Source organism: Crinia signifera, chromosome 19 (genome assembly GCF_055691185.1).
Source record: "Crinia signifera chromosome 19, ASM5569118v1, whole genome shotgun sequence".
NCBI classification, from domain to species: domain Eukaryota; kingdom Metazoa; phylum Chordata; class Amphibia; order Anura; family Myobatrachidae; genus Crinia; species Crinia signifera.
In genome coordinates, this window is record NC_139226.1 from 15,917,664 (window position 1) to 15,934,859 (window position 17,196).

A 17,196-nucleotide genomic window follows, 5' to 3' on the forward strand; every position below is an offset into this window, starting at 1 on the left:
TATTCTCAGGTCTCTGACTTTTATCTCAGTGCAAATAGTCTTATGCCAGATTCATGGTCAGAAAGATACAACCTCTTTCGCTCAACAGTTAATCTTATACAATTTAAATGTATCCAAACATCATCCGACCACCAGCCAATGGAAAACAAAACAACTGACATGGGTATGATTGACACTGGGATAAGCTATAAACCAAATGAAAAATGGGCATGGCATTGCTATTTCTTGGAGATGCCGGGCAAGCCCCCAGAGACTCGTCTGCCTGCCCTGTCCTGCCGTCTCCTCCTCAATGACAGTGCTGCACTGCATGATATTATTGCAGCAGTGGAGCAGCTCCTGTGACTAAGGAGAAGACACCAGTTGGAGCGTGACACTTGGGTGTGGTCCGCAAACCCCCAGGTGACGCCTGTGTTAGGCATCACTAAGAATAACTGGAGCCTAACCATAACTTCCTATGTATTCACTGTTCACCTTTATTTGATTGGGTCAGTTTCATTATAGTAACATATAAACGCTGGCACTTGCGAGGCCCTATGTTATTTGGATTGTAACGTATAGAGACATAGGGGGTTACTTATCAACAAGTAATAATACTCATTGCTTAGGATAAATGGTGCGCCAGCTAATCAGCTCCTAACTGCCATGTGTTTAAAAGAAACAGTTTGGATCTGATTATCTGGAGAACCATTTATTAAATTAACAAATTCAAATTAATTGATTAAATAAATAAATAAATATACAAAATTTGCTATTAAACAATTTTTTTCGGTACTTGTTTCCTAGCACGGCGCCCGCGATTTTGAGTGTATCAATCGCGGCCGCAAAAATTGCGTCAATTGCATCGCATGCCAACCAAATCACATGCGATGCGATCGACGCAATTTTTACATTGGAATCAATGTAAATTAGTTCCTGAGACCCAATTTTACATTGATTTCTATGTAGAAAGCCCGAACACCCCAAATTTTTATTTAAACCCCCCCTCATGGTTGAAATGCCCCCCCCCCCCCATTGTTAACGCCACCCCACTATTGACGCCAACCCGAAGAGTGGCGAGCAGCCGCGCATAACTTCACAGGTATACGCGTCCCCTTGTGGGGCTCGCTGCGCTCGCCACACTATATAAAATCAACTCCATGCCAACGTGGACGCGTGCCGCCGCCCCTCGTGGGCTCGCGGTGCACGCCACGCTTTGGGTTGGCATCAATAGTGGGGTGGCGTTAACAATGGGGGGCATTAACCATAGTTAATACTCATGAGGGGGCATATATAATGAGAAATTGCCCATATTGGCCCATTTCCCATAGTTTCCTATGTAAAATCGTGTTGATCGCGTCGGGTGGCCTGCGATGTACGCGTTCACCGCGATTTTCACTTTTACCGGAAATTAAGCTGGAAATTGACAGAAAATCGCGTCCATCGCATGCCTTAAGTACCTTAACTTAAGGCATGCGATCAACCCCAACGTGCGCCGTGCTAGGAAACAAGTACCTTTTTTTTTTTTAGAAAAGCTTGACTGACACAACATTGTCCTACTTTCAGAGTGAGTAATAATGAAGCAGTTATAGCCGCTTTCTGCCGGCGCAATTAGTGCTCGTTATAGTGCAGCTTAGTGAATTTGCATAACATTGCATCACACGCAGTAAGTGACAGAGGTGGGCGTGTTCCTCTATTAATACAATTCCTGGAGTTATCTGTTGCAGCAAGGTGTACTTTAACCCTCTCTCTGCCAGAGGTCTGTGCAGGGCTGTAATTACTATAGAAGAAAGCACTGTTAGCATACCTCCCAACTGTCACGATTACAGCGGGACAGTCCCGATTTTCGGGTCCTGTCCCGCTGTCCCACCCGCGGCAGGCATTGTCCCGCTGCGGGGGGTGGCAGTTGGGAGACCCCCCAATCTAGTAGAATAGACGCTGTGCGCATGCGCACAGCGTCTATTCTCGTATGAAAATGAGGTTACGGCTAATTAGCATAAGCCGCACCCTCATTTGCATATGCCCCACCCATTTTGGGCGCTCGCGCGGCTTCGCTGCGCGAGTGTCCCTATTTCATCAGGACAGAAGTTGGGAGGTATGCTGTTAGTAACGTGGTTGCATGGGAAAAAGGCTGGGCTGAATGTGGAGGGAATCACACAATCACAGTGCATGTATTCTGCACAGGAGTCAGGACCTGCCCGCTTCCCTCTGATTGGCTGTTATTCTGTTTTGCACCTTGATGTTCTATAGCACAGGTTCTCAAACTCGGTCCTCAGGACCCCACACGTTGCATGTTTTGCAGGTCTCCTCACAGAGTCAAATGAAATAATTAGCTCCACCTGTGGATCTTTTAAAATGTGTCAGTGAGTAATGAGCGCACCTGCCGGGTGTCCTGGAAAATGTAAACTGTGTGGGGTCCTGAGGACCGAGTTTGAGAACCACAGCTCTATAGGATAGCTCCAAGTATAGATGCTGTTCACAGCGCTCCGGACTCCGGATGCTTTGCCTATCTGAAATTACTGCTAACGCTGAGCCACATTCTGGTGATTATACAGTATACCCACTCTCCCAGATCTGCTGCGAGACTCCACAATTTGGGCATTAGGTGCAGCACCTGGCTCCTGTGACATGGAAGCGCTGGCAATGAAGCCAGTCTGTCACTTTGTGCATCCAAGCTTCACTCGGACCCCCCGCATCGATGTAAATGGGGGTTGGGCTGTAAGGCCACGCCCCCTTTATGTGAGATCCCACCCCCTTTGCCAGCACCAATAACCAATGTCACAGAGCACAGGGATACCCCTTCATCTACCACACCCCTTACTTTCTGTTCATCTGGACTGCTAACCGTGAGTCTGCCACTTATAATCACCATACACGGTCTCCGATATTTTGTCCTAGTAATCGTACCCAGGTTCCGATCCCTGTCCTGATGGAATCAAAGATCATATGTTACATCTAATGGTAGTGATGGCGCCGAAAGAGTTCAATTCACTGACACGTGCTGGCAGGCGGGAGATGGGAGAGTCCGATTAAGAGTTCCAATTACTTCTCAGAACTGTAATTGTTGTTCCAAATTATAATCTCACCGAACATCATGCACAGGACATAATGAATATTAATTGTGTCAAATATAGATTTGACAGCTTCCTGGTCACATAAATTACAGTAGTTACATTAATTATATTTCTACACAGAAGTTCTCCAAATTCCCAAATAATGTATTCAGACGGGAACGATAGATATTTATATTTCATTTCATTTATTGTTTATGTATGTTATATTTATATGTTGTTGCTTTTTATTGGGAAATAGATGGTTGCATTTATACTTAACGATCCAGAAGGTTTTATCTTTTGTATATTTGACACCTAATGACATGGTTATGGGCCTAATTCAGAGACTTAAACAACGGGCCAGACGTCATGGAGTCCAAGTTTGACGGTCGTGAGGTTTGCTGGCTGAACTCGGACTGTTTTTTTTTTTTTTAAAGGGGCATTCCTTACTATGGCATGGTTTTGCCCCTTTGGATTGCCCCTTTAAAAAAGTCAGAGCTCGGCCGACAAACTCTGACTTTAATACGTCTTCGTTGTTGTGAAATCTGCATGTGCGCAATTGTAGCACCGCAAATCTGCAAATCTCATTCTGCACCTTCGCATTAAATGGCCTGCATGCCGCAGCCGGAACGACAGGTGGCAGCACCTCCTCCTTCCCATAGCTTGTGGCAATGTAACTCCACAGAGCTCGTAATCCACACCTTGAATTTGCACCGGTAACAGGGTAGCACAGCGGCGTAACTATAGCAGGGGGGCGCTGTGCATGTGGGGGCGCCCGGGGGCTGCGGTGCTATAGTTAACCCCCCCCCCAATCCCCCGCAGACTTACCTATCTCGCTGGTCCCGGCGGCTCCGTTCTTCTGCTGAGGACCACCACAAAATGGCCGCCCCCATATAGCACACAGATTTCTGAAACTGTCTGCTGTATGGGGGCGGCCATTTTGTGGTGGTCCTCAGCAAAAGAACGGAGCCACCAGGACCAGCGCGATAGGTAAGGCTGTGGGGGATTGAGAGGGGGTTTGCGGGGCGGGGGGGGGTAGGAATGCTTGGCGCCCCCCTAACGGCGGGGGGGTGCCCAAAACGTAGCTACGCCACTGGGGCAGCAGCATGTATTCAAATGGGATGGTGGAACTAGAGCAGGAGCCATATAACAGACTAAGGGGGTCATTCTGGTTGGCTCGCTAAGCAGCAGTAGTTCGCTACATAGCAAGCCTTCAATCACCACCCTCCGGCCATGCGAATGCCAGCCCCACCGCCCAGCCGGCCCAAAATCATTTGATGGTCATCGACCATTGAATGATATCTATAGTATAAAAATATTCGGAACTTGTGTATTATCACGGCGCCCATCGCATTGCATACCATAAGGCTTAATATGGTATGCAATGAGATTAGATGCGATGCGATGGGACCCGATCTTATACAATTTAAAATTGTATACCATTGTATATGGCAGACAATGAGATGAGATGAGATACGATTTTAAATTGTATAAGCACACTAATGGTTGCTTTCAATGTTAATTGGCCCCCATATAAGATTTTTAATTGTATAAGCACCTTAATGGGTGCTTACAATGTTAAATGCACGAGGGACGGTGGTACGCGTCGTCTGACCTTTTCATACCCCCACTATCCATGTCAGCGTGGAGTTGATTTTATATAGTGTGGCGAGCGCAGCGAGCCACCGAGCCCAAAGCATGGCGAGCGGACGCATAATAAATGTAAAATAAAACGCGGACCCTCGCGGGGCTCGCTGTGCTCGCCACGCTTCGGGCTCGGTGGCTCGCTGCGCTCGCCACACTATATAAAATCAACTCCATGCCGACATGGATAGTGGGGGTATGAAAAGGTCGGAGGACGCGTACCGACGCCCCTCGTGGGCTCGATGCGCTTGCCACGCTTCGGGTTGGCGGTGATAGTGCGGGTGGCGTGGGGGTGCATTTAACATTGTAAGCACCCATTAAGGTGCTTATACAATTAAAAATCTTATAGGTGGGCCAATTAACATTGAAAGCACCCTTTAGTGTGCTTATACAATTTAAAATCGTATCTCATCTCATCTCATCTCATTGTATGCCATTGAATGCCATATGCAATGGTATACAATTTTAAATTGAATAAGATACCATAAGATAGAAATCGTGGGCGCCGTGCTAATACACAAGTACCAAATATATTTATATATATATATTTATTTACAGTTTCTTATATAGCTCAACAGATTAGGTTGCGCTTTACAATAGAAGACAGTGATAAAACAAATTGGGTAACAACAGACAGACTTGGTGGTAGGAGGGCCCTGCTGCAAGCTTACAATCTATAGGGATATAGGAGGGAAACACAAGGACAGGCACCAGTAATAGAATAGTAGTCACACCAAGTTACAAGTCCAGAAGGGAAGCTATATAATACATAAGTGCCTCAGAGGGTTATGCGTGTAGAACTTAAATATGATAGGCTTGCCTGAGAGGTGAGTTTCCAGGGTACACTTGAAAGTTTGGAGGCTAGTGGAGAGTCTTATTGTGCGTGGAAGGGCATTCCATAGGATGGGAGCAGCCCGATGAAAGTCCTGTAATAGTGAATGGGAGCTAGTGATCCGTGCAGAAGAGAGACGCAGATCTTGTGCAGAGCGGAATGGTCGAGATGGGAGATATTTTGTGATAAGTGCAGAGATATAAGCTGGTGCAGTATGGTTAATAGCTTTATATGCGAGTAGAAGTGTTTAATATTTAATATGGTAAGATACATGCAACCAATGAAGGGACTGGCAGAGAGGATCAGCAGACGATGAGTGTCCTGTAAGGAAGATCAGTCTAGTAGCAGCATTTATAATGGATTGCAGTGGTGAGAGTCTGTTCTTGGGAAGACCAGTTAGGAGACTATTGCAATAATCACTGCGGGATATAATGAGTGCATGGATAAAAGATTTGGTCGTGTCTTGTGTGAGATAGGGTCATATTTTGGATGTTTTTTAGATGCATGTAACATGATTTGGAGACAGATTGAATGTTGGGAAGAAATGACAGTTCAGAGTCGAGGATGGTAACTGTTCTTAGTTGGCGGGAGTATAAGTAATTCTACTTTGGAAATATTGAGTTTGAGTTGGCGAGATAAAGTCAGAGAAGTGAACACTGAAAGAGTGATCAGATAGGTAAGATGTGAACCAGGAAAAGGCTGTATCATTAAGACCTAGGGAGTGTAGTGTTTGTAAGAGAAGAGTGTGATCCACAGTGTCAAACACAGCAGAAAGGTCTAGAAGAATAAGTAGTGAGCCTTTAGACTTATCAGTTACCAGATAATTCACCACTTTAGTCAGTGCTGTCTCAATGGAGTGTTGCGAGCGAAAGCCTGACTGAAGAGGGTCTAATAGGGTGTGAGAGTTAAGAAAGTTTGTGAGGCGAGAGTAGACAAGTCTCTCCAGTAGCTTGTAGAGGCTTGGGAGCTGAGAGATAGGACGATAGTTATTGAGAGAGTTAGGGTCAGAATTGTGTTTTTTCAGAATTGGAGTAATCACTGCATGTTTGAGCAGAGAAGGAAAAGTACCAGCAACAAGAGAGAGATTGCAGATTTTAGTTAAGGTTGGAATAAGCACAGGAGATAGATTTTTAATGACTTGTGCAGGTATAGGATCAAGAGGTGAGGTAGTAGAGTAGGAGGATAAGAAGAGTGTGGCTACTTCCTTTTCATTTGTGGGCTCAAATGAAGAGAAAGTGCCAAAGGGTTAAGGTGGGAAAGAAAGAGGTTTAGAAGTTGTGGAGCATACCATTTTATCTCGGATGTTATCAATCTTGTCCTTAAAGTAGGAGGCAAGTACTTGTGCACTGATGGTAGCCGGTGGGGGAGGAGGGGAAGGGTACAGAAGAGACTTTAATGTGTTTAAAAAATGCCTAGTTTTGGTGGCATGAGAAGAGATGAGAGATAGTGTAGTATGTTTGTTTGGCAGTGTCCAAAGCATTGCAGTAGGAATGGTGGCTAGTCTTATATGTGAGGAAATCAGTCATACTACGAGATTTACACCATTGGCTTTCTACTTTACGTGACTGATTTCGTAGTTGTCTTGTTGTTTTGGAGTGCCACAGTTGGCATCTAAGCCTACGTGGGGTGTAATGGGTAGCTGGAGCCACTTCATCAAGGGCTGTTTCAAGAGTCTGGTAGAGGTGGGAAACATCAGAGTCAGGAGAGATAAATGTAGCAATTAGTGAGAGCTGTTGTTGCAGGGAGGTGGAAAGTTGTGGAAAATTAATAGTATTAGTATTTCTGCGGGTTAGAGTAGGCTTGCATGATTTCAGTGTCAGTGAGCTTGGGGTAATGGAGGAGAGTGAAAGGGTAATGAGATTGTGATCAGAGGGAGGGAAGGGAGTAAACTCAGAGACTGAGCACAGCCTGGTGAAAACAAGGTCAAGGCAGTGGCCTTCCTCATGAGTAGAGGAGTCAGACCACTGGGAGAGGCCGAGAAAGGAGGTTAGAGAAAGGAGTTTGGAAGCATGCAAAGATGGTGGACTGTCAATATCACTATTGAAGTCACCCAGGATGATAGTGGAGATGTCAGAGGATAAGAAATGGGGGAGCCAGGCAAAGAAATCTTCTAGTAATTGAGTTTTGGGAAGCCCAGGTGGGCGATAGATAGCAGCAACACGCAGAGAGAAAGGGGAAAAAACCCTAATAGAGTGAACTTCAAATGATTTAAATGTGAGTGAAGGAACTGGTGGAAGAACTGAGTATGTGAAGGCTTGTGACAGTAATATACCAACCCCACCTCCTTTACAGTTACCAGGCCTGGTGGTGTGAGTGAAGTGGAAACCACCATGTGACAGTGCTGCAGGCAAGACCGTGTCTGATTGTGTGAGCCAGGTTTCTGTAATGGCCAGCAGGTTGAAGTTGTGAGAGATGAAGAAGTCATGGATGGATGTTAATTTATTGCAAACAGAGCGTGCATTCAATAGGGCACATTTAAGTTGTTTGGTGTGTGGTGTAAAGCATGTGATATTTATGAGGTTAGCTGAATTTCTAGGCATACAACCAGTAAACTCTGAGTGGGACAGGTGGTTGGGGCCTGGGTTTGGTGATATGTCACCAGCTAATAAGATTAGAAAGGAGAGATAGATATAGGTGGATGTTTGCAGTTTTTTTGTATAGGTGATGGGATGTGGATGTGAAAGTACAAGAAGAGAAGTAAGTAAAGAGCTCATGAGTGAAGAGGGGAGTGAATAATGGAAGAGGCAATGTGCACAGAGTGGTGAGTGTCAGGGAGATTATAGGATGGTTGAAGTTTGGTGAGTATTCCATGTAATGAACTGAGAAGTAGCAGTTTGGTGAGCATGATGTGATAGTGTGTATGTTAGAGAAAGGGTTAAGTCAGGGTTGCCGAACCTCCCGGAATTTCCGTGAGTCTCCCGAAAATCGGGTCCCCCTCCCGGCCCCCCGGAAGGGTGGGCAACCCTCCCGGATTCAGGGGGGAACCCCGCTGTCCCCCGGATCGCGGCATTAAATTGCCGCAATCCTCGGGTCTCAGAGGAGGGGGCGGAGCTAAAATGACAATTGCGTCATTTTAGCCCCGCCCCCTCCACAGAGATCCCTGAATTCGGCTGGTTTAACATCATGGGGGCGGGGCTTAGTGATGTTACACTTAAGCCCCGCCCCCTGAGCGGCTGCTGAAACTCTCCTCTCCGGGCTTCTCCCGGAGAGGAGAATAACAATGTCGGCAACCCTGGGTTAAGTAGAGTGGATATAGTATAGTAATATTGTGTAATAAGTATTGTATTTACCTTGCTTGAAGTTGTTCAATGTTTTTCAACTGATTTTTTTAACTGTTCTTTATGAGTATGTCCCACATTGTAATTTCTCACTTTGTAGATTTATAACTTAGAGAACTGCCCTCTATATGAACAGATATACCAGGTCTAATTAAGAGAGCCTACAGCTGAGGTCACATGACCAGCTAATCAAAGGACATAAATTAGCCTGTGTTAAATAACCCCCACCTCCCCCCCCCCCCGCCCCCTCCTAACCCTGCCCTTCTCCCTGAAGCAGAGACAGGCAAGGTTCACGCCCCCCGCCGCTCTGTAACTGGGACGCGCGTGCGTGAGAGACACTCATGCCTGGTACACACCAGGACGACTAGGGCCCGATCCCCTCAATCTAGATCCAATTCCGACCAATTGGATGTAGATTGTGTGGTGATTGGGCCCTTTTCTGTCCTGGTGTGGACCGATACCAATCCGATGCGCGGTCCCGCGGGTCGGTCGTCGTTATTCAGATCCTACCTGCTGCAGGTAGGATCTGAATAACGACCATACAGCCGGGTGCGGGTCGCCATTGGATCGGACCCGCTCACGGTGCACATCGTGAGCGGGTCCTGCCCCCCCCGCATCATCTGAAGAAACACTGACGACCCGCTCACAATGTGCATCGTGAGCGGGTCGTCGTGGTGTGTACCCTACATTAGGCGTCCCAGTCAGATAGGGTGTTGTCTTGCCAGCAGGGGCATTCTGGCGAGCCCTGACGCTGGCTGAGAGGCACTCCGTACATGCCCCTGTACATGCCCCACAGTGACCACTTTTGCCTCTGGCTAGTAGCACCCTTCCACCTCTGCACATGTTACATCTGCCCCATCTGCAGTGCACACGGTTTTTCCCATATTGAGAACAAACTTGTCTAGCAACCAGCTCTGAATTAGTCCCTAAATGTTTATGTAGTTTTAGTAACATTTTCTACATGACTACGATTCGAATGTTTAAATTCTACAGAGATTAATTGAAATTTTTGCTTATCTTGCTTTTTTCAGACATAACTACTGTATTACCGCTTTCCTTTTTTTTGTGTCTCCTAAAGCTGACATTATAGAAAAACTCTGAATTCAGCATCCCTAAATTAAACTAAAACACACAGCCCCCGGCCAGGTGCGGAGAATGCAGGGTAACGGTTCTCTTTGTTTGTTTACAAATAGACAACTGTGCAGCCAATGACTTTCCTCTCACCGATCCACTTATACCCTGACACCGCCCATCCTCCTGGAACACATATCCTTTTGGCTGTTTGTCAGAGTCACATGAAATATTACACCAAGTTTATTTTAGCAAATGTCATCCTCCAGGCGAATACACTTTCACTACCAATATTAACCCACGCTTTCGCCCTGCCTGATACATATTCTGAAGCTTGACGATTATTGTTACAAAGTACAGAAAGGGAAAAATGTAACACCGAGCCTGCATTGCATCATCGTTTTCCTGCAGGCCTCGCTCCAGCAGTTATGGGATATATATCCACGCTCCTCTGTATCTCAGCTCTTCTGACGGCTGGTGAGTATATAACACAGGGAGACAGTACAATGCTGTCACAGGGAAATAATGTGGTATATTTCAAACATTGGGTCTGATTCGAACCTGACTGCACGGTTTGAATCAGTGATCCTGTGATGAAGTCCTGTTTGCAAGGTGATTGACAGGAAGTAGGTGTCTGGGGGGGTGGAAATCGCCCGTTTAGGAAATGCAGGCGTGGGAGAGAAAATACTGGGAGTGTCAAGAAAAACGGGAGGCGTACCTGGGAATTTCAGCTTCAGGATGGATATGCCTTTTTCTATTGCATCGTCGAATAAGTCTAGGGCTCTGTGGCGATGGGTGTGGGTCATTTACAGTAGGTCGACAGCTATTGCGTTGACCACTGTAGGTCAACACCTGAAATAGGTCAATATGGCTAAGGACGACAGGTTTGGACAGTCAACACAAGCATCTGTTCGTCAGTGAGAAGGTCGACAGTCAAAATGTCAACATGAATATTTCACTTTTTTGTCTTGAATGTCGACACAGACGACATGAATACTGTCTAAGTGTACTGTGTCCCCTCGCCTGGCTTGCTGTGTTCACCATGCTTCGGGCACGGTAGCTCGCTGACCTCGGCACACTAATATATTCTCCCACCACGCCGAAGTGGATGGTAGGGTAGGAAAGACCACCTGTCGGCACATGTGGGCTCAAAAAAAAAAGGGTTGGCTGTCATCCTTCCATCCCTGTTGACCTTAGCCATGTTGCAGCGGCGTAACTATAGCACCGCAGCCCCCGCCACCGCGGGGGGGGGGGGGGGGGCGCTGTGCATGTTCGGGGCGCCGGGGGCTGCGGTGCTATAGTTACACCCCCCCAATCCCCCGCAGACTTACCTATCTCGCTGGTCCCGGCGGCTCCGTTCTTCTGCTGAGGACCACCACAAAATGGCCGCCCCCATATAGCACACAGTTCTCTGAAACTGCCTGCTGTATGGGGCGGCCATTTTGTGGTGGTCCTCAGCAAAAGAAGAACGGAGCACCCAAAACTTAGTTGCGCCACTGCCATGTTGACCTTCAGTGGGCAACCCAGTGCATGTCGACCTAAATAGGGCCCAACTAGTGGCCACATCCCATTGCGGCTGGGATGAATCACGCGATGGTGCGCCTGTTTCCAGAGTATTTGGACCTATTCACACGACTGTAAATAGTTGCCGTACACATCCATCTACACAGCGATGACATGAATTCGCAAGGCGGCATTTCAATTTAGTGGAGCGGCGGCATGACTGAACGCTGCACCCTGTGATTACGCGGCTGTGCGATCGGGTCCGAATCGGGCCCATTGACTAATTGTTTGTTGATTGTGTGTTAAATATTTCCATAGATGAATTGCAATTATCATATTATTCTGCTATTTCATTGTAAGTTAGAATGAAGCTTAATTTGCTTTTGTCCCCAAGTTTGTATAGTATTCCAGTATTGCAGGGAAGGACTAGGGGTTATTCAGCGCTGCTGGGTGATTCCGTAGAGTCCTGCAATCTGATAGGCACCGCCCAGAGTGAGGGAGATCCCGCCCCCTGCAAGTCTGCAGATCTAGCTGCAAAACAACCCGCAACTCACTCACCACTAAATGGCTTACCCAGTGCGTGCAGTCTGTGCCATACTTGCCAACCCTCCCGGAATGGCTGAGAGGATCCTTAAAATCGGGTCTGCCTCCTGACCCATCGGGAAGGTGGGCAAGCCCCTCTCAATCCCCATTCGCTTGGGGTCTGCGGGAACCTGATCATGCAAATCGTGACCCCCATCCCCAGCTGTGAAATGCCTGTAATACTTATTATTATTATTATTATTATTATTATAATTTTATTTATAAGGCGCCACAAGTGTTTCGCAGCGCCGTACAAAGGAATGATACAGGGAGACAAAGCTTGGAATAACATTGAGTAAATAACAAAAATACAGTACAAATAAAGAGCGCCACAGATCAATACACAATACAGCTTAAATGTAAGTAGTGAGGACTCAATCAACATACAACTAGAGGCTTGAGGCCAATGATGGAGATGAGTATGCGGACAAAGATGGTCACTGAGTGTTGGAGTATAGGAGAGCTGTGAGTGAAATGTGAAGAGAAGAGGGCTTTGACAACAGGAGGGAAGAGGGCCCTGCTCGGAGGAGCTTACAAGCTAGTAGGAAGGGGAGTCAGACAGATTACAAGAGGTGCAACCGAGGGGGTGGTGGTTAGATAGCAGGATGTAAACAGGCAAGGGGTCGGAGAATCAGCTGGTTTATGCAGTGGAAGGGTACGCTTTGATGAATAGGTGAGTTTTTAGTGCCCGTTTGAAGCTTTGCAAGGTCGGGGAGAGTCTAATGGAGCGAGGGAGTGCGTTCCACTGAAGGGGTGCAGCACGGGCAAAGTCCTGTACTCTAGCATGGGAAGCAGTGATCAGGGTGGAGGAGAGATGACAGTCGTCAGCCGACCGTAGAGGGTGGGAGGGTGTATGAATGGAGATGAGGTTAGAGATATATGGAGCAATGGAATTAGAGATGACCCTGTATGTGAGTGTGAGGTGTTTGAAGAGGATTCTGTAGGGGAATGGAAGCCAGTGCAGATTTTGTTGAAGGGGAGTGGCAGAATTAGAGCGGCGGGAGAGGAACATAAGCCTGGCTGCAGCATTGAGGACAGATTGGAGAGGAGCCAGTTGGGATTGAGCGAGGTCGGTGAGGAGAGCATTACAGTAGTCAAGCCGTGAGATGACCAATGAGTGGATGATCAGCTTAGTTGCACTCTGCGAGAGAAAGGGCCTGATGCGAGCAATGTTGCGTAACTGGAACCGGCAAGAATGGGCCAGGGCTTGGATGTGGGGTGCAAAGAGGGAGGAGTCAAGAGTGAGACCCAGGCAGCGGAGTTGGCGAACAGGGGAGATGATGGTGTTGTTAACAGTGATAGAGATATTAGTAGGGGGCATAGCTCTGGGTGGGGGAAAGATAATAAGCTCAGTTTTGTCCATATTCAGCTTCAGAAATCGCTCAGACATCCAGGTGGAGATGGCAGAGAGGCAGTTGGAAACTTGAGAGAAAACAGTGGGGGACAGATCAGGAGAGGAGAGGTAGATTTGGGTGTCATCCGCATAGAAGTGATATTGGAAGCCAAAGGAGTTAATGAGTGCACCCAGAGAGGAGGTGTACAGAGAGAACAGAAGGGGGCCAAGGACGGAACCCTGAGGGACCCCGACAGGAAGGATGGAAGGTGGTGAGGTTGAGCCAGAGGCAGAGACTAAGAAGGAACGGTTGAAGAGGTACAGATGGAGTACGGCTCATCCTGGCAGGGGATGGCGCTGGTGACGCCAGCCGCCATCCCCCGCCAGCGCCATATCGATGGCGAGAAGGGGACGTGCGCGCACGAGAGGCACGCGCGTCCCCTTCCGACGGCGCTTCCATCCGTTCCCCCGGGTCGCCGCCGGCTTGCCGGTGGTAACCCGGGGTCGCCGCCACCTGCCCACACCCCCTTCTAACCCCCCCTAACCCTGTCCGTCTCCTTGAGGCGGAGACGGACAGGGTTTCCGTCGCGCTGGCGACGGAGACTGAGACGCGCGTGCGCCTGAGACGCACGCGCATCTCAGTATGTTCGCTGGCGAGGCTGCTGGCGGGTCGCCAGCGGGGACGTTCTGGCGATCCACCAGCAAGGATGGCTTGTACTCCATCTGTAAGAGGAAAACCAGTTGAAGACTGTGCCAGAGAGGCCAATGTTTTGGAGTGTGTGGAATACCTGCATTTCACAGCTGGTGGGGGGGGGGGGGGGGGGGGGCGTGGCAATGATGATACAATCGCAATGGCCATGCCCCTCAACATGTTAGCCCCACCTTGGCTCTGCCCCTTTCTGTCACGCCTGCCGGCCCTGCCCCCTGCTTCCTCTATCTGGCTGTCCGCTCCCAGAGGGGACAGCCTAAAAGTAAGCAACCCTTGTCTGTGCGTAACCCAGTACCTATTCTGCCTGTGTGATAGAATAATACTGATCGAGGCCGGAGCTGATGTCATAGACCCTCCCTAAAAATGCCTGGGCAGGCAGCGTTTTCCCTGACACTCTTAGGAAATGTCCGGGTGACACCCACATGGGCGGCTTCCTCTCACTCAACATCCGAATGGCTAGAAATCAGAATATCCACATGATTTTGTCACAGTTTGGCCTCGCACATGCCTACTACAATCCATACACCTGCGCAGTCCTTCCTAATCAGCCGCTTTGCAAATTCACACAGCAACAATCAGGTCTGAATAACCCCCCCCCCCCCCCCCAGCCCCCCCTCCAGATTCTAAGACCCAACTTTTTTTTTTATTCTTTGGGGCAGATGTATTAAGCCTTAACAAGAGATAAATGCCAGGGTGATAAGGAGAGATAAACGTCCAGCCAATCACCTGCTAACTGCCATGTTACAGGCTGTGTTTGAAAAAAGTCAGTAAGGAGCTGATTGGCTGGACGGTTATCTCTCTTTATCAGCCTTACATTTATCTCTTGTTATGGCTTAATACATCTGCCCCTCTATGAGGTTAAATATGGTTTTAAGGGCCTGATTCAGAGATGCACAATATACCAATATTAGGTATGGGTCATTGGGTCAACCAAATTAAGATTGACATACAGATGGTGCCACTGTCATCTATCCCTATAATAGGATGAAGTGAGTAATTGGATTACTCTGCTAATCCCCTACTGTATTGTTCTATGTATTGTATTGCAGCTGAGAACAATAGGGTAGCCATGGTGAGCCACGGTGAGCCATGGCCTAAGGAAGATAGATGAGATGTGCTCCTACTGTACATTGGATCAACCACTGAAGGTCAACAGGGTCAAAAGGCCAAAACAAGCATTAGGTCAACATTGGGAATGTTGACAGTCAAAAGGTCGACATGGGTCAACCTTTTGACTGTCACCCTTCCCAATGTCAATCTACTGCTTGTCTCGACCTTTTGACCCTGTCAATCTTTTGACCCTGTTGACCTTAAGCATTTCAACCTTTTGCCTGTGTCGGCCTAAGGCCTGTCAACTTTTAGTAAATGACCCAACGTATGTTGACCTTAAAAAGCATTAACCTAACGACCGTATACCCCAACATTTACAGAGGTTGAGCGATTAATGACTGAATACTCATGTGTCACAGTCGCACTGCGCACTGGCCATAGTACAGTAAGGGTGCATACACACTGTACAATTTTTTTGACCAACTTGTTTGACCAATTTCGGTCATTTCGGCCATTCTGAACAAAATCGGTCAAAATATCTTTCAGTGTTTATGCGATGAACCAGGAATGATGATGCGCATACCCGCCAGTTGTTCATCAAGGTCGTTCGTCAACTGTGCATGCAGCTCAATTAGGATATCTTTCAAAAAGAGCCTATAAACTGTAGCTAGATCTGCCGTCTTTCGTCTGTCGTCAACATCTTTTGTCCAGGACACTGGTTTCAAGGGAAATGTCTTTCAACGAAATTGGTCAAAAACATTGTACAGTGTGTATGCACCTTAACTCTGCAATGTTGCTCGCAGTGAGTATTTATGTGCAAGTTGGAGTGTTTGGGAAAGGTGATGGGGGCTGGTTTTTGGAGCATGTCAGGGGCAAACACAGAATTTATGGACAAAGGTTTGCAAATGCAGTCCAACATATCCCAGAGGAGCTCCACCAGTGATTGGCTCTCCCAGTGCCATAGGACTTTATGTTATGAAAAAAACACTGAGCTCTAGGTTGGGAACAGGCAATTGCTTCTGAACGCAAACTTAATTGAAGCTAACCACGTGTAACCCCTATTAATGTTGTCGTTAGCTTCAATTAAGTTTGCCACAGTTGCCAGTTCCCATTGTAGAGCTCAATGCTATTTTCATAACATTGAGTTCTATGGACGCAGAGATCTTATCACTGGAGGAGCTTCTCTGGAGCTCTATGGTGGTTGGCTCATGGGTACCCCATTGACAAAAGTCCCCATCATTTGCAAAGAGGAGCAGCATTTGAAAACACATGCTTCTCCTCAGTCTGAAGTGGTTTGTGTAATGCGGTTTGGTATTTTAACCCCTTGGATGCCTTCTTTGGAACAAGGAGGACCGATCTACTCTGGATATGGGTGAGTATTTTTACTGGTGCCCTAATGATTCTACTGGTCAAGAGGACTGAAGAGCCACTTGGGAATATAGGTGAGTATATGTGTGAGTGTATAAGTGTGCATGAATGTTAATTAAAGTTGTGTTTCACAGCGTGCGTGTTTGTGTCTTTATCGTGATATGTGTTTTACCTGTGGAACAACAGGTACCAGCAGCCCCATTAATGACATGCATTCTGGTACTTGTGGTTCTCCAATGACAGCATGCAGAGGGAGGCTTGCTGGGACCTGGGGCTTGCTGTGACATGTAGTTCCACAGGCAAAACAATATTAATTCTCATTTGGCTATCAACTCGGTGCCCACCACCCAGTCATGCTGGGGATATTCCCAGGATTCAGCCCTAGCCCCAAGTTTGCTGTGTGTGTGTATCTGAGCATTCAATCAGTGCACTGGTTCAGAGAGCAGCTGCCAGGTAGAAGAGACAGGAGCCTTACCATGAGGTAGGAGAATGTGAGCTTAGAAAGTACAGAACTTGTTTTATTCTGAACTGTTTGTAGTTTCTTTATAGGGGAGTTTAACCATTTCCTGACCACATATTTATATTATGTAAATGTTTGATACAGATCATATATAATGTTAGATACTAATACTGTATTCCATACAGTATCCAGTGTATAAAAAGACCAATGTGTACATACTGTAAATGTCCAGATGCCAGCACTTGCCCCAATGTTCCGCAGAGTGGGAGATTCTGGATTGCATAAGGAACCCTCCCTCTAGAAATCCCATGTGTGCCACTGTCACTCGCATCCCTTA

At 47.3% G+C, this 17,196-nt stretch overlaps 1 protein-coding gene across 1 annotated transcript in view; it reads left to right on the plus strand.

The window, feature by feature from the left end:
* The first annotated feature begins 10,119 nt into the window (after nucleotides 1–10,119).
* LOC146042184 (phospholipase A2 inhibitor and Ly6/PLAUR domain-containing protein-like) overlaps nucleotides 10,120–17,196 on the plus strand; it is a 43,769-nt gene continuing 36,692 nt past the window's right edge. Inside the window, exon 1 of the mRNA XM_083162111.1 lies at nucleotides 10,120–10,331. Within this exon, the coding sequence (XP_083018237.1) occupies nucleotides 10,283–10,331 (49 nt within the window). The 5' untranslated portion in view covers nucleotides 10,120–10,282. The remainder of the gene's footprint in view (nucleotides 10,332–17,196) is intronic.